This window comes from Sorex fumeus, unplaced genomic scaffold, assembly GCF_029834395.1.
Source record: "Sorex fumeus unplaced genomic scaffold, SorFum_2.1 ptg000003l, whole genome shotgun sequence".
NCBI lineage: Eukaryota > Metazoa > Chordata > Mammalia > Eulipotyphla > Soricidae > Sorex > Sorex fumeus.
Window position 1 is genome coordinate 18,610,124 of NW_026606060.1, and position 26,187 is coordinate 18,636,310.

The 26,187-nt window shown below is 47.8% G+C and overlaps 1 protein-coding gene across 1 annotated transcript; it reads left to right on the forward strand.

The window, feature by feature from the left end:
- Window positions 1–37: 37 nt before the first annotated feature.
- On the forward strand, window positions 38–25,673 carry USP39 (ubiquitin specific peptidase 39). The gene is made up of 13 exons (XM_056115656.1): window positions 38–343; window positions 3,438–3,507; window positions 3,949–4,043; window positions 8,459–8,595; window positions 9,878–10,030; window positions 12,127–12,352; window positions 12,893–12,970; window positions 15,529–15,596; window positions 16,358–16,546; window positions 18,910–19,052; window positions 23,118–23,253; window positions 23,601–23,687; window positions 25,189–25,673. Exons 1-13 carry the CDS (start codon window positions 76–78, stop codon window positions 25,234–25,236), a joined length of 1,698 nt encoding a protein of 565 aa, XP_055971631.1. The 5' UTR covers window positions 38–75; the 3' UTR covers window positions 25,237–25,673.
- The last annotated feature ends 514 nt before the right edge of the window (window positions 25,674–26,187 follow it).

Consider the following 26,187-nt stretch of genomic DNA (forward strand, 5'->3'; position numbering starts at 1 on the left):
GGCCCTGATTGGCTGTGCGGCCGCGCGCGCGAGCGTGCCTGGCGCCTGCGCACGACTCCTCGGCCGCCGGTGGCGATGTCAGGCCGGTCCAAACGGGAGTCTCGTGGTTCGACCCGCGGGAAGCGCGAGACGGAGACGCGGAGCAGCTCGGGTCGGGTCAAGCGGGAACGCGACCGGGAGCGGGAGAGCGAGGTGCCGAGCTCCCGGAGCAGCCCGGTGCGCGTGAAGCGGGAGGTCGAAGCGGCCAGTGCGCGCGAGGCCCCGGCGCCCGTCGTCCCGGCGGTGCGGGTGAAGCGGGAGCGCGAGGCCGATGAGGATTCGGAGCCCGAGCGGGAGGTGCGAGGTGCGCGGGGCCAGCCTGGGACGGGCACGGGCCCCATTCGCGCCGGCGGCGGGAAGCCCGTAGCACCACGGATCTGGATCTCTAGTGCCTTTCAGTGGGAGCAGCCCCAGGCGGAGTTGTAACTGATTGCACTTCTGATGAGAGTGAGAGTGGCCTCCTTTGCCAGTCCCTGTGCCTGTTTACAGATGTTCCTTCCCGTGCATTTTACAGAGCACTCGGGGAGTGAAGTCTGGCTGTTATTTTCTTTGGGGCTGCAGCTGGCGATGCTCAGGGCTAACTACCAGGCTCTGTGCTCAGGGATGACTCCTGGCCATCCTGGGGCACCGTGCTACCGGAGATCGAACGCAGGTCAGCCGCTTGTGAGGCAAGTGTACTATCGCTCCAGCCCCCTGGCTATTATTTTTGATCAGGCCAGAGTCGAGGGCCGAGCGAACGCTGAGTACTTGCACCCTGCTGCCCCGTTGTTTTGGACGGTAGCGGCTAATCTGGTCCCGACTCAGAACTGGACACGGCGAATCCGGGCTGTAGGCTTCACGTCGCTGTCACTCAGTGAATCAGTGGAACCCGTGACTGACAACAGCCAGTGAGCCTCACTCCCTCTGGCGCTGCACCGTTAGCTGCTTTCCCGTGTAAACTTTCTGCTGTTTTTTATTTCTGGAGATCTCTACGTGTAATCCCTTGTTTCCTGTTTTTAATTTGTGCTAATTTCCAATTTGTTGATATATGTACCGTCATTAAGTGGGTTTTCATCATTTCTGAGTTCTTTTTTTTTTTTAACTGTCACTCCAATTACTCTGAACTTGTAACGCTTTCTGCTTTCTTTCTTTGCCGCTGTGGGCAGGGATCACTCCTGGGGCCGCTCCTCGGATCTGAACCCCGGTTGGCTTTATGCAAGGCACAGCATACCTGTTGTACTCCCTCTGTAGCCCCCATTTTGGAACTCTTGATGAGAGTTGGTTTCTGTTGGGTTAGCTGGAGCCTGCTGAAGGAGCAGGTGGACATGCAGAGTTCCTGGGAGGAAACAAAGTTGATTTTGTTTTGTCTTTTGGCTACACTCTGTGGTTCTCTGGGGACTTCCTGGTGCCAGGATCCAGCAGGGTGGGTGGCAGGCAAGCGAGTGCTCCATCCTATATACTGTCTCTTTGGTTCCATGGGAGTATGGTTTAAAGAAGAGTGCAGGTGTACATCCTAAAACTACCACTGGTTGCCTGGAGAGTAGGTACAACAGGTAGGGCGCTTGCTTGCATGCAGCCCACCTGGCTTTGATCCCCAGCACCCCATAAGTTCCCCTGAGCCCTCTCCTAGTGATCCCTGACCCCAAAACAAACAATCCTACTACTTGTTAAAATAAAAACAAAACAACTGTGGCTTCCTTAGAACTGAAGCTTCTGAGACTTGTTTTGTTTTGGGGCCACACCTCACAGTACTCAGGCTTTCTCCTGACTCTGTGCTCAGGGATCACTCCTGGCTAGCTTGGGAGAACCAAAATTGGTGTGAGGGACAGAACTTCTGTCCCTTGCATGGGTCAGCTGCATGCAAGGCAAACACTCTCTGTTGTTTTTCCAGCCTCATGTCAGGTTTTTTTTGTACTTTATTTGTAGGTTACTAAGTTAGACTGCCACAATTTGTGGCTGCTGATGGAAGACATGTGGCTAGGGTCTGAGACTGTGGGTTACAGCTGTAACAGTAGCCAGAATATAGTGTTGATGTCAGTTCCAGTAGCCGTAGGTGATGAGGACCTTTAAAAATAGTAGAAGACCTTCCAGGAGACAAACTATTGGTTTCGAGAACTGAATCTTTTATAATGGACCATGAGATTTCCTCTCCTTTGCTCTGCAGGAAATGTCAGCTGGTTCCCCAAGGTGTCCACATCCTGGGCAAGATAGTCTGGAGAAAGTGGAGCTCTGTTCACCTTATGTGTGTGTAAAAGACCAATGGAGAGTTGTCTCTTAACTATTCAGCTTAAGAAGGGGTACACACGACTACCTGAGAAGGGGGTGCTGGGGATCGAACCTGAGTCAGCCACATACAAGTCAGATGCCCACTGTATTATTGCTCCAATCCAAACTTTATTTCCATTTTTCTTGTGTGGTGGTGGTGCTATACCCATTGGTGCTCAGGGCTTATTCCTGGACGTGCACTCAGGGATCACTCCTGACAGGCTGAGGAGACCATATATTGTTTTGGGATCGAACCCCAGTCGGCCCTATGCAAGGCAAGCCCCATGCCCGCTGTACTCCCCCTCCTTCCCTCCCTCCCTCCCTCCCTCCCTTCCTTCCTTCCTTTCTTCCTTCCTTCCTTCCTTCCTTCCTTCCCCTCCCCCTCCTTCTCCCTCTCCCCCTCACCTCCCCCCTTTCTCAGGAGGATCTGGGTCTATACTCTGGGTTATGGTTTTTGTGAAGGGTTACACAGCTTGTTAGCACAGCGGGTAGGGCGTCCGCCTTACAAGCGGCCAACATGGCCGACCCGAGTTCGATTCCTCCGCCCCTCTCGGAGAGCCCGGCAAGCTACCGAGAGTATTCGATATGCCAGACACAGTAACAACAAGGTCTCCAATGGAGATGTTACTGGGCCCGCTCAAGCAAATCGATGATCAACGGGAGGGCCTTTACCTTTACCTTTACCTTTACCTTTACACAGCTTGTTATACTAGTGGGTTGGTTTTTTTTTTTTCTCCTGTTGCCAGGCTGCCTCTATAGCAACTTTCCTAGTTACTTCTTCCCACCATCTCTTCTTTTGTTTTTTTTTTTTTTTTTTGGGGTCATACCGTTTCTGTGCTCAAGGATCAAACCCAGGCCTCTGAGCCATCTATCTGACCTAGTTCCTCCTGGTTTCCTTTGTGCTGGTCACTGATTGGGAATACAGGCTTGTTGACATGTTCTGTGTTTTTTTTTTTTTCTCTTGGGCCAAAGTCAGTGGTGCCTGGTGCCTTGTTCCCAGCTGTGCTTGGGGCCACTCTTTGCAGTGTTTGGGGAACCATGCAGTTTCAGGGATCAAACCTGGACTCCCACTTGCAGACCCTGCTGCAAGTTCTTGTGCTGTCTCCCCAATCTCAGGTTTACGTTTCCAAAGCTTCTGATGATTTTCTTTTCAGCAAAGAATGGCCGGGTGGATTCCGAGGATCGAAGGAGTCGACACTGCCCGTACCTGGACACCATTAACAGGTCAGAAGGGCTGGGTGCTGGGGATTGAACCTGATGGCCACACTCAAGGCGAGTCCCTTGCCCACTGTGCGCTCTCTGACCCTGATAGACCCTTACTTTGAAATTGAGTAGATATATATTTTTAGGGACTTTAGAGTGCTGTTGGGGCCCTTTCACTTTAGTCCTGCTTGATCTTTTTCCCCCAGTGAAAGTCACCCTAATGGCAGGTTCTTTCCTGCAAAAAGGATTGTTGACATGCTTAGCTGGTAAAGCCTGCTTTGGGGTTTGGTGGGTAGAGGTGCTGGGTTCAATGTCAGGGGGAGAATTAGTTTGTCGCCATGTTCTCCACTCAGTGGGGGATGCTGTGTGGCATTGTGGAATTGGAGCCTGTGCTCTTCTGGTTGGGAACTTTCCTGGACATTTATTCCTATTAATTGCTTTTTGTTTTGTTCTGGTTTTTAGGAGTGTGCTGGACTTTGACTTTGAGAAGCTGTGTTCCATCTCGCTCTCCCATATAAATGCATATGCCTGTCTGGTGTGTGGCAAGTACTTTCAGGGTAAATACACATTATATGTTATAAATTTGTTACATATTTATTTATTGATTTTGGTTTTGGGGCCATTCCTGGTAATGCTCAGGGCCTCTTCCTGGTTCTTCACTCAGAGATCATATAGAATGCCAGGGATTGGACCCAGGTCAGCTGTGTATAAGGCAAGCACTATCTTTCCATATCTCTCCTGCCCACATAAATTTTGTTAGGATTTTTTTTTCTTTTTGAGTCACACCTGGCGTTGCACAGGGATTACTTCTGGCTCTGCACACAGGAATTACACCTGGTGGTGCTCAGGGGACCATATGGGATGCTGGGAATTAAACCCGGTTCGGCCATGTGCAAAGCAAATGTCCTACCCGCTGTGCTATCACTCCAGCCCCAAATTTGTTACTTTCTTTTTTTTTTTTTTTTGCTTTTTGGGTCACACCTGGCGATGCTCAGGGGTTCCTCCTGGCTCATGCACTCAGGAATTGCTCCTGGCGGTGCTCGGGGGACCATATGGGATGCTGGGAATCGAACCTGTGTCGGCCATGTTGGCTGCGTGCAAGGCAAACGCCCTACCCGCTGTGCTATTGCTCCAGCCCTGCAAATTTGTTAGTTTTTAATGCTAGCCACAGGTCTGCTCCAGAGAAGTTTGTATTTTGGGTTTTTTTTTCTTTTTGGTGTCATACTCAGCTGTGCTCAGGATTTACTTCTGACTCTGCTCTCAGGGATCATTCTTGGTGCTCGTTGGACCATACTGGGTCCAGGGGGTTGAACCCAGGTCAGCTGCATGCAAGGCAAGAGTCCTATGTACTGAACACTCTCTCTAGCCCTGCTCCAGAATTTTTGGTTGTTTTTTTGGTTCTGGGGGTTGACTAGGGCTTCTTTATTTTTTGCTTTGTTTTTGTTTTTGGGCCACACCCGGCAGTACACAATCATTATTTTTGGCTCTGCACTAAGGGATCATTCCTGGCAGGGCATGAGGAACTTTATGGGGTGCTGGGGATGAGATCTGGGTCAGCCACATGCAAGGCAAGCACCCTGCCCGTCATACTATGTAGCTTCCCAGGCCCTCTTTAGATGTGCAGCATGTGCTCTACTACTTAAGAACATCCCTGGCCAGAGATTTTTTTCTTTTGATAGTTGAGAGAACCTGGTTGCAGTCATGTTAATGTTTATGCTTTTCATGTACAAACTGCCAAAAAACACTACACCATTGTCCTTGTATCACTTCTAGTCTGTGTCGTCCTTTCTGGAGGGGTGTGTGTGTGTGTGTGTGTGTGTGTGTGTTTTCTTTTTGGGTCACACCTGGCATTGCACAGGAGTTACTCCTGGCTCATGCACTCAGAAATCATTCTTGGCGGTGCTCGGGGGACCATATGGGATGCTGGGAAGCAAAACCAGGTCGACTGGGTGCAAGGCAAACGTCTACCTGCTGTGCTATCGCTCTAGCCCCTTTTTCTTTTTTTCTTTTAGAGAAAGTAAACTGCTATGAGGAGGCATGTCTAAAATGTATATCTTTGTTCCCTATATAATCTCCGGGTCGGCCTGGGGATAGTCCCGGAGGCTTTCCCCCTCGCTTCCTCGGTTGGGTGCCGTGCCATGGGGCAGACGGAGGAGGAAATGAGGGCCAAGCCGATTGGTTGATTAGTTGCTGTTTATTCCATTCTCCCCACACGCCTGTTCCAAACTCTCAAAGCTCCCCATTCTAGTCTCACACTCCCTTCATTCCCGTCTCCTTCTGTCTCTCCTGCTCATCTCTCCATGCTCCATCTCGCAGCCTGGGCTCTCTTTCTCCACGTGCCTGCTCCTGTATTCTTCTTCTACATTCTTCTCCCTCTGTCCCCCTTGCTAGCCTCTCCATGCTCCATCTTGTCACCCTGCTCTCTCTCTTATCTCTCCAACTTCCTCCTCTCTCTCCAACTCCCTAGCACTGGGGTAGATGTTACACCCGGTCAGGTAGTAAAATTAACCATAAGAAAGTCCTTCCTGACCGCCCATCAGGTTCAAGGGCAGAAACACCACCCAGGGGCTTTTCTTCTTCTCCTTAGTCCAATAACTTAATTAACATCTTGATTAACATCTTAATTCTTCTTAATATTTATTATTTTGTATGGGCACAGTAAGAGATCCATTGAGCTTGTGGGGTGGTACTTCTGGGAACATCTCACTGTGAACTCAGATGACAGTGCTCAGACTGGATTAATCATTCCTAACCCTAGCAGGGTCCGAATCTAGTTATTGCTTTTTGGATCATGACAGCACTTGTCCATTACCAAGCTCTTAACTTATAATTAAGCATTATGGCACTTTGGCCAGGCCCAGTTCGATGCCAGGGTAGCATCCTCTTCGGGACACTGCTTTGGGGGTGCTAGGAAGTAAGGGCAACTGAGGCTTAGGTTGAGAGAACAGATTTCCAGGAGGTAAATATTTAGAGTCAGTTAACTCCCAAGTTAAGAAAGCATGGCATTAATTGTCTTGTGTCCATACAAAAAGGACATTGCTGTGAATTAACTATACAAAGGACTTAAGGAGAAGAGAAAAGCAGTATTTACAAGTCAACAGAGCACAAAGAAAGAAGTTACAAATAAACACAAAGGAATAGGAGCACTGTGATGAGAATAACTCAGTAAACCTAAGCTCCCTGTGGCAAGGCAGAAAGGACAAACCACTGTTATCCTACCATTCCCAGGAAACGGGAATGCCCTTTATACTCTAAAAATCAACAGCAGATTCTTTGGTTAGTACCTGAGTATATGTGAAAGGGGAAAAGAATTATGTAAGAGGCCAGGAAGAGTTTGTGTTTTGTGTATGGAGGCCTGGGTTCAATATCCAGCACCACATGGTCCCCAGAGCATTGCTTCTAAGTATCACCAGGTGTCGCCCCAAAAAAGTATGTGTTTGGGAATTATGTGAAAGACTAGATAGAACATCTCAGAGACTGGATATATGGACACACACACGCAAACACACACACACACACACACACACACAGAAGCATGTGCACACATCTACACATGTAGACATGTAGACATCTTTTATTTTAGGAGCCACACACCAGTACTATTTCTGTCGTCATTCCCGGGGGCTTCTTCATACATGACATGTATTCTAGCCATTTGAGCCATCTTCTGGCGCCCGAGTCTGGAGTTTTTTTAGTGTGGTGCTGGGGAGTGAACTCAGGTCCTCATGTTTTTGCAAGACAAGTACTGCTTTTGCATCTTCCACTTGGCTCTCAGGGATGCTGAGGCTTCTTGGGTGATGACGCTGTGGCTGAAAGAGCCCAGCCCTGGAGCCCTGAGCTTTTCTTATCCTTTCTCTGGGTCTGTGCTCTGTGAAAATTTTTATTTATTTTTTTAAAATTTCTTGAAATTTAGCATTTCAGTTCATTTAAGCCAAACGGTATCCCGTGATGTAATTGATATGCCAAACACAGTAACAACAAAGTCTCCAATGGAGATGTTACTGGGCCGGCTCAAGCAAATCGATGAACAACGGGTGGACAGTGACAGGTATATAGTGCAGTGAATATTCAGAGAAAATTCGAGCCTATTTCTTCTTATAGTTAAGGTTAACATATAAAATAATTTGGGGCTGGAGAGATAGTACAGTGGTTAAGACACTTGCTTTTACGTGTGTTCTATCCCCGGCATTCCTGAGCACTGCAGGAGTAATTCCTAAGAGTAGAGCCAGTATTAACACCCCGCCCGCCTCCAACCCCCCAGCATCACTGGGTGTGGCCCCCAACCCCTTTCTCCCAAATAAAAAAGGAACTCTGTAAGACTGTAAAGATTACTATTATACTCTGGCCTCAGTGGAAATAAGCACAACAGGAGGTGAAATTAGTGAAGATCAGCATTAACTGGAGTGTGTGCAGGGTCTGTGGAAGGAGATGGGGTGACCTATATGTGGGGTCTGTGGAAAGAGATGGGAGTGGCCTATATGTAGTAGTATGCATCTCAGGTTTGGATGGGTTAAGGAAGAGAGAGTTCGGAAGGCAGTGGCCCCTGAATCCTGCCACATAGACACAGGACTGGGAGCTGAAGGCTGGGTGATGATGAACTGTCACAAGATTTGTTAATATGTGTATCTCTGTGTACATAGTATACATAACAGGTATTTCTGATTTTCAAGATAACATGAAATTAGTTCACATGAGTATCTGTTTATGAACACACGAACATAGATAGTTCATGCTTGTGTATGTGAAGGTGGTTTTCCCAAACCAGTGTCTTAACACTTTCTAGAGAATAAAGTAACTACTGAGCTGGTCTCTGGCTCGCTTGAGGTGAGGAAATTCACGTGGGAGGTTGGTGGCATAGTACTTTATGTTATATTAACGTGTTCCGGTACCAGATCGTGAAAGGAGAATCAAGCCTGATCTGTGCCTTTCTGGAATCTGCCCTTCTCTTACAGCCTTTCATCCTTCCCTACAGGCCGGGGTTTGAAGTCTCATGCCTACATTCACAGCGTCCAATTTAGCCACCACGTTTTCCTAAACCTCCATACCCTCAAGTTTTACTGCCTCCCAGACAACTATGAGATTATTGATTCCTCGCTGGAGGATATCACGGTATGTGGGCAAGGAAACTTATTTGGAATCAGTTTTCTTTGGGGCCTGCCTCTCTGAGGGAAGGTCTTTATCTCCTGTCAGACTTCTTTTTCCCTTTGGGAAGAAGCAGGACAGGCAAGTAAGAAAGTCAGGTCTCATAACTATGACCTGTCATCTGAACCTAGCTGTTATTTCTGCTTTTAACATGGAGGCTTAAGTCTGGGGAAGTAAGACTTTTCTAACCATGGCTAAAGCAATATTTTTGTTTGTTTTTGGGCCACACCTGGCAGTGCTCAGGGGCTTCCTCTAGGCTCTCTGCTCAGGGGATCACTTGTGCTCAGGGGACCACTTGGGACCACTTGACTGCATGCAAGGCAAACCGTATAGCACTCGACTGTTTCTCCAATCCCAATTTAAGCTGCTTTTATAAGCTTTTTTGTTTTTATTCGGGGGGGGGCACACCCAGCAGTGCTCAGGGCTTAATCCTGGCTCTGCGCTCAGGAATCACTCCTGGCGGGGCTCAGGGGGCCATATGTGATCCAGGGATGGAACATAGGTTGGCCCTATACAAGGCAAGCACCTTATGTGCTGTTCTTTCTGTTGCTCCGATCCTAATGTGAAGGTTTTTGTTTTGGGGCTACATTCAGTGGTGCTTAGGGTTTACTCCTGGGATGCTCGGATTGAAGTACCGTACTTGGTGCCAAGATCGTGTCTGGGTTGTTTGCATATAAGGCAAATGCCCTCCCTGCTGTACTATTGCTCTGGCTCCCTATCATGAAGTAAAGTTTAAAAGCAGGTTGGTGGCAGCTTTGCTGACACTTCTAGCTCTAGGACTGGGAAGGTCCTGATCTCCCCTCAGCCACTCAGGAGGCCTCAGTCCCATGGAGCAGGAGAGGCTCCTGCTTCTGTATGTGGCCAGGCACCAGCTCTGGGGTCCAGCTCTAGACTGGACTCTGCTGCCTGCAGAGGTGTTGTCTCCTGCGGCTCTGACAGTCATTTGTTCTGAGCTTGGCTGGATGTGAGGTGTGAGGAGAGACCTGGATTCAACGATTCAGTTTAAGCACCAACTTTCTTTGTTAGTTTAAGAAGGGTTTAAATCCCTTCTTTGTTAGCAATTTGGAAGGGATGATTTAGCCCCTCTTGCTATGGTTTTTGCACCCACTGTTGGGGGTCCTTTTAGGTGTGGGGTGAGATGTTTATAACCAGAGCATATTTTGTTGGGGGTAGGAAGTTTTGCTTTAGCTGTATCTTGGAAACTCAGGAAAACCCCAAAGCAACTTAATTTTTTTCTTTTGTTCTGCAGTATGTGTTGAAGCCCACTTTTACAAAGCAACAGATTTCAAACTTGGACAAGCAAGCGAAATTGTCCCGGGCATATGATGGCACCACCTACCTGCCGGGTATTGTGGGTCTGAATAATATAAAGGCCAATGACTATGCCAACGCTGTCCTTCAGGTAACCAGTAATGGGAATGGGGCGGGGTGGGTGTCCTGGGACTCTTGAGGAAGAAATGAGTCTCTTCTGGGAACGTGCAGTTGATCAGCCCCAGACACCCGAGTCTTGCCCAGGATTGCTTGAATGTTTGTTAGCAACGCAAAGGATGTTCCTGTGTGTGCTAAAGGAGCTGCAGCCAAAGGGAGCGGGGGACAGAGCTGGGGGTGACAGTTTCACCTAAGAGACGGGTGTGTTGGCTGTCGCATTGTTTCCTTTCATGGCACAGATCCTCATCCTGACACTTCCCCGATGTCTTTGAGTTCTTAGAGGTCCTGCTTCTGCTCAAGCCTCAAAGTAGCCAAGGCAGACAACCAGAGTTGTACTATTTGCAGCTGAGTTGTGCTTTTGTCTTGGGGTCACATCTGGCATTATTTAAGGGCTGCCCCTGTTTCTGCTCAGAAGGTACTCCTGGCCATGTGTGGTGCTGGGGATTGTACTGGGGTTGACATGTGCAGGGCAAGTACCTTAACCCCTGGAGTAGCTCTCTGGTTCAGAGTTATGTGTATTCATATGCATATTTTTTTAAACAAAATTTATAGATTATATGTGTATGCTATAGAAAAGTTGAAAAGAATATTGGGAAGCATAGTAAGATAACAGTAATTCTGCTTCATAAAAAAAATGGGGTTCAGAGCGACAGTACAGTGAGTAAGGCACTTGTCTTGCAAGCAGCTGACCTGGGTTCAGTCCCTGGCATCCCATATTGTCTCCTGAGCACTGCCAGGAGTAACCGCTGAGCATTGCCAGGTGTGACACCCTTCCCCCCTCAAAAAAGAGAAAAAGAGTGACTTCAAATAAATCAAAGCATAATAATGTTAGGGGAAAGATGGTCAAAGTTTGGGGTGAAAGTTTCCATTCTATCCTTCCTTTGGGGAGGGCGGGGCCATACTCTGCGATGGGCCTTACTCCTGGCTCTGCACTCAGAAATTACTCGTGATGTTCCTGGGATCATGGGATGCTGGGGATCGAATTTTGGCTGGCTGTGTGCCAGGCAAGAGCTCTCCCCACTGTACTCTCGCCTGTCCGCCGTCCTATTTTTTCCGTAGTGCTTCATCCTGGGATAGTTCATAGAATATATACCTCCATAATTTGTTTCTAAACATACACCCACCTGTGTAATACTCTGTCAGAATTTATTTTGCTGTTCCCTTCCCCACTTGATAGATAAAATTTAATTTGTTTTACCCCTATTTTCCCCAACTCCCTCTGCCATTCCAGGTGTAGTGTTTAGTATTCTAAATTGTGTGTGTGTTACTGTTATTTCTCATTGCTCATTATGTGTGTGTCACTGTTATTTCTCTTTCCTGGATACACGTTTTATCTTGTTCCCCCTTCCCCCTTTGGTTTTTGGGCCACACCCTGCTGTGCTTAAGGCTTACTTTGGGGTCTGGGCTCAGAGATCACTCTTGGTGGGACTTGGGAGACCATATGTGGTGCCAGGGATTGAACCTGAGTCAGCTGTGTGGAAGGAATATGACTTTTCTGCTATACTGTCTCTCTGGAGCACATGTTTTGTAGGTAAGAGCCCTGGGTTCAATCCCTAATGCCCCATGGTCCCCTGAGCACAGCTCTGAGCAAGCACCAAGCTGGGGATAGACTCCCAAGCGAGAATGTGGCCCCCAAACCAGGCAGTCAAAAAATCAAAAAACCCAGAACTCTTTCAAAGTCATATACATGTTATCAAAATGTCATTTGTGTGAAACTCAGTGCATCCACATTTATACACTTGTGACCTCTGGGTACAACTCTCCTGAATTCTGTATCCTGTGACTCTTCGGGGCCAACCTAGGCAACAGGGCTGTTAGAACTTTATTGGGGGCTGGAGAGATAGTCAGGGGTTAAGGCACTTGCCTTGCATATGGCTGACCCTGGTTCAGTCCCTCGCACCACATGGTCCCATGGGCACCAGCAGAAGCCTCTCCCAGCACCTCCCAGTATCACCCAAGGGGCCCTCTTTCCCCTTCCCAAGGGAGGGAAAATCACTTTAAGCTGGAAGAGCTTCACTCTCAGGGGACCTAAATGGAATCTCCAGATTCATTGAAGTATTTGGCTTCCAGGCCCTGTCTAATGTTCCTCCTCTCCGGAACTACTTCCTGGAAGAAGACAACTATAAGAACATCAAGCGTCCTCCTGGGGACATCATGTTTTTGTTGGTCCAGCGGTTTGGAGAGCTAATGAGAAAGCTCTGGAATCCTCGGAATTTCAAGGCTCATGTCTCTCCCCATGAGATGCTGCAGGCTGTTGTTCTTTGCAGCAAGAAGACTTTTCAGATCACCAAGCAGGGTAAGGAACAAATCACTCACATTCAGAATCACTCATGCTCTCTGACTTTGCCAGCAAAACTAGTTTGATGAACAGATTTATTCCCACTTCGTATTCTCACAAAGCAGCCAGGTCAGCGTCTAGCAGATGGTGGGGTTAGGGTCCTCCTAGGCCTTTCAGAAGCCAAGTTCTAAGAGTTTCTGATCCAGGGGCTACTCTGCAGTATACACTTGACTGTGTGGACTGGGGGCTACCTTGCGTGCACCTTAACCACTGTATTATCTGTCCTTACCCAGGATTTATGTTTTATAAAATTCTGGTTGAGGAGTGACTTAGAGAAAGTTTAGTAAGGCTATTTGACAGGCTTTGAGAAACTGTCTTGGAGTAGGGAGGCTGACCAAAGGCCCTGGATGGAGCTGAGAGCTGACAGTGGCCAGCTGGAGGGTGCCCAGGGGATGATACCATGTGGCCTGAGGGGGGAGAGATATGCAGGACTGCGGGTGAAATTAAGCCGTAGAGTGCCTGGCTCTGGTTGTGACGTGTCCCACTCTTCTTTTCCAGGGGATGGAGTTGACTTTCTGTCTTGGTTCCTGAATGCTCTACACTCAGCTCTGGGAGGCACAAAAAAGAAAAAGAAGAGTAAGTCTTGTCCTGTTGTAAAAGAAACTTTCTCTGTTTTTCTTTTTAAAAAAAATTCTTGCAACTTCCGATTCTTTTATTTTTAACTACCTTTTTTGTGTGTGTGTGTTGATAGTGTTTGTGCTAAATTTTGTTCATTAATAAGCCTCTGATTTTTCTTTTTTTGACTGAAAATAATAAATAGGCTTTTTGTTTGTTTTTGGATTTTGAGCCACACCCAGCTGTGATCTGAGCTTATAGCTAACTGGCTCTATGATCAGAGATTACTCTTGGCTGTGTTCAGGGGACCATTTGCAATGCTGGAGTTCAGTCCGGTCTCGGCTGGTTATAAGGCAAATGTCTTTTTTTTTTTTTTTTTTGCTGAAAAGGCAACCGTAGACAATTTGTTTTCTATTGCTGGTTATGGATAACATATGATGTCGCGTGGCTGCAGTAGTGGCCACGTGATTTTGAAATTCCGAAATTTTAACACTTAAATCTGGAGGGATTTCTGCCAAAACCTGCTAGGTTCGGAGATTTGCTTCTGAGTCTCTGGGATCATGGCCGTTAAGCAGCTTGATCAGGAGCCAGAAAGGCCGTTCATGGGCGGCGACTCGGGGTCTTGTTGGGACAGGGAGGAAAGGGCTGGCACCACCCCCATCCCACGATGCCCTGCGTGTCTCATCACTGAGGGCCCAAACCTGACTGTCCAATGGCCTCTAGAGGATGACGGCCACCAAGCCGCCAGGGGGAAGCAGGCAGAGGGACAACACCCTTTCTCCCCTGGGGTGGCCTGGCAACAGTAACCCACTGCGTGGTCTGGACGCCTTCCTGCCAAAAGCCACTGGGTTTCGAGATTTGTTTCTGAGTATCTGGGAGGCCATTAAGTAGTTCAATCAGGAACCAGAGAGGTCATGCCTCCAATTATGTAGCTGAGTCAGAGGTGGTTTGTGGGTGTGTTTCCCACATACCTAATTTTTGACCATTTACTTTCTTGGTAAACTTTGCCCAAAGTTTTTGTGGTCTGGCCAAAGACACAGCAGCAATTTTGGGGTATCTGCAACTTCCGATTGCAGACTGCAACTTCCGATTGAAGTCTATAGGTGCCATCAGGCTGCTGATTCACTCGCCTCACAGGTACAGATTGACCTGCTGGCGGCACCATACCCCGTTATAAGGCAAATGTCTTAACCCCTGTATGTCTCTGACCCCAAATAGTATTAAGTGAAGCGGACATCCTGACCCACTTTCCAGCCATGACTGGGCAGCATGTTGTAGACCCTCCTGGGCATGCAGGAGTTAACCTGAAGGTCTTAGAGATAGCTCAACAGCCAACCATGTATTTTTATGCAGGAGGCCTACGTTTGATCCTTGGCACTGTATGGTCCCCCCGAGCACAGCCAGAAATGACCCCCCGACTCAGAGCCAGGAACAGTATCCAAGCACCATTGAGTGGGACTCAAAAACAAAATTTGGCCAGGAGATAGTCCAGTGGGTAGGGCACATGCCTAGAATCCTCTGACCCTTGCATTGAACGGCTGGCGCAGTTGGCTGAATTGCTGGTGGGGTCTCTGGGCCACTGAGTTATACATAGGGACCCTCTCCTCCCTTCCCCCCCAAAACAGCTCACTAAAACTCAAAACAGGAAAGAAAGAGTTAATGTTAGGAGACCTTGGTGAATTGTTTGCCTAGCATAGAAGTTGCCATTTGGTGCAGGGGATCAGACCTCTGTTGGCCATGTGCAAGGTAAGTGCCTTTCCTGCTCTTCCCTCTCGCTAGGCCCTCATGTTCATGTTCCTTCATGTCATCTGCAGCTTCAGCTAGAGGATCCTGCTACCTTGGCCAGGTGATCATTTTAGCTTATGCTCATCTTCTGAGTCCTTTAGCTTGTGTGATGTCCGGATTCTGGAATTGTTTTATGTTCTAATTCACTCTCTGGTTATATTCTTCTCCATCCCTTAGTCTGCTATTTTTCTTGCATCTCCATTGCAAGCGGAACATTTCCTCCCTTTGTAGGCAGTATAAGGAGAAAGAGAGAGGGAGAGGGAGACAGAGAGGGAGAGGGAGAGGGAGAGGAGACAGACTTCTGTTTCAGGCTTTGTAAATCACTAATTCTTTTCAAGTGCACTTTGTTTTCCTTTTATGGGAGAGACTTAAAAATCACCTTATAAATGGAAGACCTTATAAAGGTTATCTTGTGTGGAAGACAGATATAAAAGAATTGTATATGTTACAAAGGCAAACTTCTTTTTCTTTTTGCTTTTTGGGTCACACCTGGAGATGGACAGGGGTTACTCCTGGCAATGGACAGGGGTTACTCCTGGCTTTGCACTCAGGAATTAATCCTGGCGGTGCTCGGGGGACCATAAGGGATGCTGGGAATTGAACCCGGTTGATTGCGTGCAAGGCAAAAGCCCTACCTGCTGTACTATTGTTCTAGCCCCCTAAAGGCAAACTTCTGTATTTAGTCTTAGGCTGGGAATTACTGAATTATTTCAGAAATATAAAAGTTTTATTTAGAATTTATTTTAGAGATACTTTTCTAACTTGAAACTTTGTATTTTGATCTTTCTCTACAGCCATCGTGACTGACGTTTTCCAGGGGTCCATGAGGATCTTCACCAAAAAGCTTCCCCATCCAGATCTGGTGAGTGGATTGAGCCTCAGTCACGGGTAGATTCCCGCTGATTGTATGGGATTCCGAGTTGACGAAAAAGTTGCTTAGACAACTGCCAAGACCTTTTATCTGAGGAAGAAGTTGTACCAAACTCCTGCAGAGTGGCAGTCCCCTAGGTTCTTACTACTGCAGGGTGCTGTAAGTATGGGGATTGGTGGGAGGATGTAGACTTATTTCTTTTCCTTCAGTGCTGGGATCAAATTGGGGCCCTGTGCATGCGAAGAGTGCTTCCTGCTTCCCATACCCTCTGTTTTTTTGTTTCTGTTTTTGGACCACACCTGGTGGTTCCCACGGGCTTGTCCCCCTCCCTCTGCACTCTGGAATCACTCCTGGAGCTGCTTAGGGTCTCATATGGGATGCCTGGGATCGAACCCACTGTCATTGGGTACCTATACCCTGCTTTTAAAATAGACTTGTTTCTCGTGGTATGGCCACTGGGTGGCGCAGGTGCACCCTTTCGGAGAGCTCGGCTCAGCTTTCTAGGTTTTTGAAGTGCTTTCTGGTTGGTCTGCTATCTAAAGGAAGTGGAACCTCATGGAAGATGGAAGTTTGTGCCTGATGCAGATAGGTGGTGCTAAAGGTCACAAGAACGCCCTGTCTCTGGGCACCCCCCTTCATTCACATTAGGGTAGAGTGAGGTGACGGAGGGGGCCGCCAAAGCCTCTTTCGTGTGCTCTGGGCGCTCTTCGTGCCACCCTCACTCCTTCCTGCTGTCCTCCCTCATTCTCCAGCCAGCGGAAGAGAAAGAGCAGCTGCTGCATAATGACGAGTACCAGGAGACGATGGTGGAGTCCACCTTCATGTACCTGACGCTGGACCTGCCCACTGCGCCCCTCTACAAGGATGAGAAGGAGCAGCTCATCATCCCGCAGGTGCCGCTCTTCAACATCCTGGCCAAGTTCAACGGCATCACCGAGAAGGTAGCCCTCCCCCACCCCTCCGACTTTGTCAGCTGATTTGTTTTTATTTTGTCATTCCCTTCCCCCACCTTAAAAGTAATGCTTTGTTTCATTAAAGATGGGATCTCTTACCTCCTTTTGTGGGTTTCTGTGGATTTGTGAGAATTGAGAATTCGAAGAGAGGGCACTGTAAACCTGGTTAAGAATTTGGGGAGGGGGGTGTCAACCAGAAACAGAACTGTGTCTTGGAACCTTCATAAAGATAATATGTGACATAATAAATGATTTACATACATGTGACAGTTCCCAAATGATTATTGGAAATCGTGGTGATTTATATAACATTTATTATATGGTATATTGTCTCTTGTTAAATTCCTAAACTTTTTTTTTTTTTGAGGAATATCATCATCATCATCATTATTACAGTTTACTGCACTCGAAATACTTCTTTTTTTTTTTTGGTTTCGGGCCACACCTGATGGTGCTCAGGGCTTACTCCTGACTGCTCAGCAGTCACTCCTGGCAGGCACAGGGACCCTTTGGGGTGCCAGGGATTAAACCCTTGATGGCTGTGTGCCAGGCAATTGCTTTGGTTGCATCTACCATTGCTTCATTTTTATCCTAAGGTGATTGAAGAGGGGTGCCAACATGCTTACTCCCCACTATACTATTGCTCTCACTCCATGAAGTTAGTCTGTCTGTCTCTTCTTTCTTCCTCTTCCCTCCCCTCCCATCCCTTCTCTGAGATGGTCAGGGCTTACTCCTGGCTCTGCACTCAGGAATCACTCCTAGTGTTGCCTAGGGAACCATACGGGATCCGGGGATTGAACCTGGCTACCATAATGGGGTTCAAGGCAAGTGCCCTACCTGCTGTGCTATCACTCTGGCCCCTGAAAGTTGTTTATTTCGTTCAAGTTGTCTAATTTATTGACATTTAGCTGTTCATAGCTTTCTTTTTTGTTTGTTTTTAATGTACTAAATTGTGTTAAAGAAAAACAAATTCATGTTTCCTAGCTGTTACGGCTTGTGGACTGGAGTGCGTGCTCCTGACCCCGCATCCCCCTTCCATTCCCTCAGATGTGCTGGCTGAAGCCTCAGTTTATGTTGCTCACACATGCACTTGGCGCCTGTGGTCTCTGGGGGCCTTTGAGGAGGAAGGAACTGAGCATATCCGCTGCCTCCATTGCTGTCACTGATGAGTCTGTCCTCACGCTTCCTGAGGTCCCTTCCTCAGAGATAGCCACGCCACGTGTATACATCTCCTGTCAGGAAGTTCTCTCCAAGTGATTCAGGCTTCTGTGGTTTGAAATTTGCAACTTTCAACACCTTTTCCCCATTTGATATTTTTGCTTTTCTTCTAGATGGAGCGATAGCACAGCAGTAGGGCGTTTGCCTTACAAGCGGCCAACTTGGCCGACCCGAGTTCGATTCCTCCGCCCCTCTCGGAGAGCCCGGCAAGCTACCGAGAGTATTCGATATGCCAGACACAGTAACAACAAAGTCTCCAATGGAGACGTTACTGGGCCCGCTCGAGCAAATCGACGATCAACGGGAGGGCCTTTACTTTTTGGGCTGGAGTGATAGCACAGCGGTAGGGCGTTCGCCTTACAAGCGGCCAACATGGCCGACCCGAGTTCGATTCCTCCGCCCCTCTCGGAGAGCCCGGCAAGCTACCGAGAGTATCTCGCCCGCACGGCAGAGCCTGGCAAGCTCCCCGTGATGTATTTGATATGCCAAACACAGTAACAACAAAGTCTCCAATGGAGACGTTACTGGGCCCGCTTGAGCAAATCGACGATCAACGGGAGGGCCTTTACCTTTTACCTTTACCTTTCTTCTAGATGCTAATACTGTGTTTCTCTGTGTAATTGTCATAGCCAGTGTTTTCAGTCTAAAAATTGGTTTATAACCTTTAAACAAGCTTTACACAATTATGATTATGAGTGGAATGTGGTCCCTGCTTTTCCCTTCTTAGCGTTCAACAGTGTGGTCATGTACGGGTCAAAACACAGTTCACAGTTGAGGCATTTTCGTGAACATTTCCCTCCATTGTCATTTCTAAATCTGCATGTATTCTAGGATCAAGTGTCTTCTGAATTCTAAGTCTAAAACAGGCTTACGTGAAAAACTCCAGATAAGGGCCAGAGTGATAGTACAGCAGGGAAGGCATTTGCCTGGTATATGGCTGACTTGGGTTCAATCCCCAGCACCACCTATGGTCCCTCGAGTCCCACAAGTGATCCCTGGCACAGAGCCAACAGTAGCCCCTCAGCACCGCTGGGTGTGGCCCAAAACAAAACAAACAATGATCCAGATCAAATCTAAACATACCCCTGATTTGGTAATCCAGCACTAATTCAGTGATTTATTTTTTTCTCTAGGAATATAAGACCTATAAAGAGAACTTTCTGAAGCGTTTCCAGCTTACCAAGTTGCCTCCGTATCTAATCTTTTGTATTAAAAGATTTACTAAGAACAATTTTTTTGTGGAGAAGAATCCAACAATTGTCAACTTCCCGATTACGTGAGTATCACCTTGCTTCACTTCCTCTAGTAAGTCTAGATTCTGGATTTATTTACTTTCTTTGAGCAGGACAGTTTGCCAGGGATTGAACCGAGGCCTTCATATATGCAAATACCACTAAATTACATCCCTAACCCGGAATTATTGTTTGTTCCTTTTAAAAAACAAAACAAAACACCTTACCCTCTGTGCTATCTCTTCATCCCTAGAAATCCCCCTTTTCTTTTTTTAAGTTTTGTTTGATTTGGGGGCCACACTTGGCTGTGCTCAAAGCTTAGTCCTGGCTCTGTGCTTATGGTGGGCTTCAGGGGACCCTAAGGGGTGAAGTGAATTGAGCCTCGGCAGCTGCATGAAAGGCAAGTAAGTACTTTGCCAGTTAAGCTGTCTTTCTGGCCCCTGAATTCCAACCCCCCCCCCCCCCCCCCACCGCCCAACCCCTGCTCCAATTTTTTTTTTTTTTTTTTTTTTTTTTTTTTGTTAAAATGGTGCTCAGGGATTTCTTCTGGCCCTTTGCTCATGGATCACGCTTGGCGAGGCTTAAGGCACCATATGTGGTGCTGGGGATCAAACCTGGGTCAACCATGTCCAAGGGAAGTGACCTATCCTCTGTACTATTGCTCTGACCCCTGAATTTCCCCTTCTTCCTGGAAAGTTCACATGCATATTTGCTTGATGTCTCTCTCTTTGGTGTTGGGTCATACCTGGAGGTATTCGGGTACTCTCTTTTTCTGACTCAGTGCTTCGGGTCCATGCAGTACCAGGGACCTATCCCAGACTTTCTTTGTGTGCAGTATGTGTTCCAGCCCTCTGAGCGCTTTCCTTGGCCTGGATGTATTCTCTTACGGCTAAAATGAGAAGCTTGGACCGAGCTCTAGGCGTCTTTCCAGGTATAACGTTTTATTCTTTCTGATTTGATGACCACCCAGAATCAAAGCAGTGGACCACGAGGAGAGAGCACATTAGTATTTAGGGTTACAGAAGAATCAGTCTCCCTTCCTCCCCCCTCGCTTCCTTCTGCTTAGGACTTACTCCTGGCTCTGCTCTCTGGGATCACTCCTGGCAGGACTTGGGATTGAACCCCTGTTGGCATGTGACTGCCCTACCAGCTGTGCTCTGGCTCACTGGCCCCTTACACATTCTGCTCTTGTATGTGTGATAGCATCTTGTATGTCAGCAATTACTTCTCTGAAAATTCATGAAAATGATGACTCCTTAATATGTCAGCCTGTGACTGATTCCTGGAAGCCTCCACTTTGACTGTTTTATGCCCTGTTGTTATTGTCAGGATAATAGTTTGAGATCCCAAATATCACTTCTTGAAAGGGACTTTGCTTTGTCATCCTTGCTGTATGCTGGGGTTCCAACTGGCAGCTGAGCTGGGACTGCATTTGGTGGCAGTGGGGACAGTGCCAGGGATTGGACTGATGGCCTTGAACACATGCAAAGCAGGCATTCGAGGTAGTGAATGTACAGAGCCCCATTTCAGGGTTAACAAAGGATCCTTTTTCCTTTTGGAGCGGGGGGTTGCGGGTGGCACAGCTGACTGTGTTCATGGCTTCAGGGCTTACTCCTGGCGGGACTCTGGTCCATATGGGGTGCCGGGTATTGAACCTGCGTCAGCTCTGTGCAGGGCAAGTGCCCTACCCACTGTACTATAGCTCCATTTCTTTTATTTATTTATTTATTTATTTATTATTTATTTTTTTTTATAATTTATTTATTTATTGAATCACTGTGGGAAAAGTTACAGAGCTTTCGGGTTTAGGTCTCAGTCATGTACATACCAAACACATTTCCCTTTACCAATACTCATTTTTAACCCCGAACCCCAATAGACCCCCACCTCCCACCCCTCCCAATTCTTTGTGAGGCAGATGAGTTCTAGTTAATACTCTATCTACTTTGACTAGATAGATTATTTCGATAGAAGATGCACAATTATTGTTTAGAGTTTACGACCCACCCCCCCCCCCCCAATCAGACATGCTGAAACAGCGTTGTGAAATGATTTGCTTTTTACAACTTGGTTTAAGAATAAAATGATGTCGCGCGGCCGTGATAGCGGCCGCGCGGTTTTCAATTTCTGCTATTTTACTTATTGACCCTGGAAGAATTTCTATTAAAAGTTAGCTAGTTAAGAGATTGGTTTCTGTGCCCTGGAGTCGTGGCCGTGCCGGAGAGCCGCTCGTGGGGGGCAGCTGGCGACCTCGGTGGGGCGTGGGGGACGGCCCACAAAGCCCCCCTTCCCATGAGGTCCCCGCCGCTCCCCCGAGCCCGGCTCAAACCCGCTTTCCACAAGGCTCCCGTGCGGCCGCCATCTTTCTTTCCAGAGAGGAGCGGGCGGGCCGGTCAACGCCCTTCCCCCTCCGGGCAGGCTTGGTGGCGCGGATCAACACAAGTCCATTTGCTTTTCTGCTCCAAGCGGCTGGTTCTCTGTGTATAGCTCCATTTCTTAAGACTCATATCAGATTATCTTTAGTGATGAAATTTTGTTGTACTATGAATTGTCAATATGTAAAAAGTAGCAGTAGTACAGAGAGCTTTATAATTACAACAGGGTTGTTTGTATAAACAAGCTACATGTACCGGATGGTTCATGTTGAAATTTTTGTGTTTTGGACAGATAGGATATCAGTTTTGGGCTGGAGAGGTACCTAAAAGGGCTGACCATGACTTGCACGTGGTGGGCCTGTCTTAGATCCCCAGCACCACTGTGTCCCCCTGTCCCGTTGGAGGGTAACCCTCACTCAGAGGAGTGGCCCCTGAGCACTGCCAAGTATGAAGCCAAAACAACTTCCACCCCCAAGGGAAAGAAAGATACTCCTAGTCTAAAATTCACTAGGAGATACCTATCTGTCTAGAAATTGGCACGATTACTTTTTTGTTGGGGAGGGCATACCCTGCAGTGCTTTAGAGCTTCTCTCTGCTGGGGTCTCTCCCAGCAGTGCTCCTGAGAGCACATAGTGCTGGAGATCCAGCCTGGCTCCAGTATGCACCCCATCGCCAGTCTGCCTCTATGGCAGGAGCTTTTCCTCCCTCCCCGCTTTCCTTTTTTGTTGTTGTTTATTTAAAAAGAATTTATTGATTCACTGTGAGGTACGGTAAAAATGTTTTCATGTTTGAGCTTCGATCATACAGTCATCAAACACCCATTCCTTCACTAGTGCACGTTTTCCACCACCAAAATCCCCAGTGCCCCCCCTCCCCCCCATTCCATACCTCCCCCTGCCTGTGTGGCAGACAGTTTGCACAATACTCTTCTTTCTCTACTTTACCTTCATTATTCCAAGACCCGTCCTACCACCCCTCATACCTGCCGAAAAAGCAAAAAAGGCAATGTTTTATATTGCCTGTTATGGATACAATCTTGCGTCCGCACGCTCTAGGAATTCTAGAATTTTAATAATTAGGGTCTGAAGAGATTGCTGCAGCAAGTTGCTCGGGTCCGAAGTTCATTTGTGTGTTTCTGGATCCTGGCCGTGTGGGAGCTTAAGTAGATGGTGGCTGGATGTGGCGTCATCTCAGAGTCCCATCGGGGCGGGGGTAGGAGGAGTGCCCACTCCTCCCTGTCCCGTGAGGCCTGGCGTCTGCTGCCACCATCGCGCATACCTGGAGTTTGTCACTGACTTCTAGGAAATGGCAGCTGCCGGGGCTCCTGAAGGGCAGGCGGAGGGACGGCACCTGCCTCCCTCTGGAGCAGCCCAGCGGAAAGGGCCTTTTGAGAAGTCCAGCGCCATCTCTGCAGCAAGTTAGTTGCTCAGGTCCAAGGCTCGTTTGTGTGTCCCTGCTTTCCTTTTCCCTCTCTGTCTCCTTCTCTTTCTCTCTCTCCCCCGCCCTCTCCTTTGGGGCATTATGGTTTGCAATACAAGTACTGAAAGGTTATCATTTATCTCCCTTTGCTACTTTGAATTGCTGTACATTTATACTTCAGTGAGTGAGTGAAAATGCATCGGGTAAAAACACAAGAGGAGATTTTATTCCAGGTACGTCCCAAAGTGTCTCTGCGTTTGAAGGTGATGCTCAGGTAAGAGTTGTCTAATCTGGCTGCATCCCTGTCATCCCCAGGAACGTGGATCTGAGAGAGTACTTGTCTGAGGAGGTGCAGGCAGTGCACAAGAACACCACCTACGACCTCATCGCCAACATTGTCCATGACGGCAAACCCTCCGAGGGCTCCTACCGGATCCACGTGCTCCACCATGTGAGTGCTGCTGCTAAGGCTCCCTGTGGTTTCTCCATGCCTGCCCCTCTTTGGGGATTCTGGCTGGCCGTGCGTGGCTTCCAACAGTGCTGCTCCACGTGGACCCACGTGGAATTCCCTTGGGGAGACTTCAAATCTCCTGATCCTGGGGCACCACCCTCAGGCCAGTGAGTCTAGAGTAGTGTGATTCATGCTTGGAAGCTGCCAAACATCCACCAGCACACAAGACATCTCTCCAGCCCCTGGCGTTGATTCTTGTTTTCTAACTTTTGGCCATAATTCATTCCTTCTTGATTGTAGGGAACAGACCGACCCAATCTTTCTTCACACCTTCATTTTTCTTGCAGGGTACAGGAAAATGGTATGAATTACAAGACCTTCAGGTGACTGACATCCTTCCCCAGATGATCACCCTCTCTGAGGCTTACATTCAGGTAGGTTGGCCAAAGACTTGGTGAGTGTTGAGTAGTGGCTGGTGAGTGGAACATTACGGGTGGAGACAGGAAGTGGGGCTGAGTTAGCCCTTTGATCAGGCTGGGTGCCTCTCTTCGTTTTTGTTTTTGGACCAGACTCAGCAGTGCTCATGGCTCTGTGCTCAAGGATCAGTTCTGGCAGGCTTGGGGGACCATATGGGGTGCCAGCAATCGAACCCAGACTGGCAACATGCAAGGCAAAGGCCAACCTTCTGTAGTATCGCACTGGCCCCTAGGCTGGTTGCCTTTTGGGATGCACTGAGTAGCAAGTAGTGCCGGATTACTGAACTGTGAAAGCAAGGAATACTGGGAAGCACAGAAGGGTTATGAGTGGCCCAGGGAGTTAGGCAGACGCAGGTTAGTTTGCAGAGGGGTATGGCTTGGGGTCAAGGAGTACGAGCCTGGAATCATTAGGGATGCCAGCTCAGAGTGTTCCTAAAACATTCCTAGTTCCCTAGGGACTCTTCATGATCTGCTCAGCACTGCCCCATGTCTGTGGGAATATGGGCTCAAGTTATTAATGTTGTCTTCAGCGAGAAGCCCCTTGTTGAAGCCCCATGGTGCAGAGTACTTCTCTCTTTGTAACTTCATGGTACTTCTCAAAAGGAATGGCCTGAGATTAAGAAAAAGCTAAAGCTTTGTAGAAAAGATGAGAGACAGGTCCAGAGCAATATCACAGTTGGTAGGGCACTTACCTTACATGCAGGTTTGATCCTTGTATCCCATGTGGTCCCCCGAGCCTCACCAGGAGTGATCCCTGAATGCAGAGCCAAGCGTAACCCCTGAGCATCACTGAGTGTGGCCCCCAAACCAAAAATTAAAAAAAGATGAAATTATGTTTTTTGTTTTGTTTTGTTTGTGGACCACAGCCTGGCAGTGCTCAGGGCTTACACCTGGTTCTTTGTTCAGGGATCACCCCTAGTGGGGTTCAGGGATCATATGGGGTGCTGGGGATCAAACCTGAGTCAGTCCTGTGCAAGGCAAAGCCCTCATCTCTCTCTTGCCTCAAAAGATATAATTACAGGGCCAGTATGATAGTACAGTAGGAAGTATGCTTGCCTTGCACGTGGCCAACCAGATTCTATCTCCAGTCTCCCATTTGGTCCCCCGAGCCTGCTGGGAGTATTCCCTAAGTATTGCTGAATATCCCCCCCAAAAAAGGAAGAAAAAGAAAAGAGAGACTATCATTCCTAGAGACAGCTTCTTCCTCAGCCACTTTGTCTAAGAATGAATCTTTATTTTCAGACCACACTCTGTGTGGGAAGTGAGAGAGAAGGAATAGGTGGGAGGATGAAGGTCAGATCAGATCAGCCAACTGACAGGTGGGCTATAGGTTTATTTCAGGGGATTGAACATATAGTGAGATTGCAGGTTATCCATGGCCTAGTGCAGAACAAAGTACTTGATAAATGTTTATGAGTTAAATGCCTCTTCTGTGTTTGTTGTATTCCTTTCTCCATAGATTTGGAAGAGGCGGGATAACGATGAAACCAATCAGCAGGGGGCTTGAAGGAAGAGTCTGGGCCCTCGTTCCCATGGTGGAAGCTGTAACAGACTGACTGGCATGTGTCCTGGGCCAGCTCGTTTCCTCGTGGTTCAGAGGGGCTGCTTCCCTGGGAAGGCTCAGTGCTGACCCCTCGCTCTTGGTTGATCGCTTTACCATAGTTAGGAGCTCCTTTCCCTTCCTGTCTTGCCCACTGGTAGCATCAGCAGAACAGAACTCTTTGACACATGTGGGTAACTTATTTTTGAGTAGCTGGGAGTACCTGACAGGAAAGGTCATTTCTTCTAAGCATCAAAATCCTCAGGATTCTAAGAAGAGTATGAAGCTAGTAACGTCCTACATTCACAGGGAGATGATTTCCAGTGGTTCTTCGCATTTCTTCATGTGATTTTTGGAACCAATTAAATATGTTCTTTTTTAAAGCCAGTCTCTTGTCCTGTGTTTCCCTTGGGCTATTGTCTGAGGGGAGATTGTTTTAACCTCACTATCTCCCTACAGCCTGTTACCTGGTGCCTGTCAGCTGCAGGTGGTATGTTGGTGAGAATCCACCTGTCTCAACAGAACGTCGGACTCATGTCAGAATGTTTGTCAGAATATCACAGGAAGTGTTTGGCACTTAGGGGTCAAGCCTCCGTGTTCCAGAATAATGGCATCAGGGTGTGTGTTGCCCATTTGTCTTTATAGCTGGGGACAAGCTGTAGATAAGAGGGATGTGACATTGTAGCCTTTCCAAACATGACCCCAAAAGGAGGAAATTTAAATTTCAGACACAAAATCAGGATTAGTTATCAATACTGAGGAAAGTAGAGAAATATTTTTACTACAAATGGGCAAGACAGGAACATATTTGGAAAATGAGACACCCCCCCCCCCCCCCGTGGGCATCTCACTAAAAAGGATCAAGTGTAAGTGATCGATAAATACATGAAAAGATGTTAATCAAATGCAAATAAGAAT

Bases quoted from the DNA above. Each gene is read 5' to 3' on its own strand.
- USP39 (XM_056115656.1), top strand. From the start codon at position 76: ATGTCAGGCCGGTCCAAACGGGAGTCTCGTGGTTCGACCCGCGGGAAG. The intron at 8,596-9,877 runs GTATGTGGGCAA...TTTGTTCTGCAG, and splicing joins CCTCGCTGGAGGATATCACG to TATGTGTTGAAGCCCACTTT. The intron at 10,031-12,126 runs GTAACCAGTAAT...TTTGGCTTCCAG, and splicing joins ATGCCAACGCTGTCCTTCAG to GCCCTGTCTAATGTTCCTCC.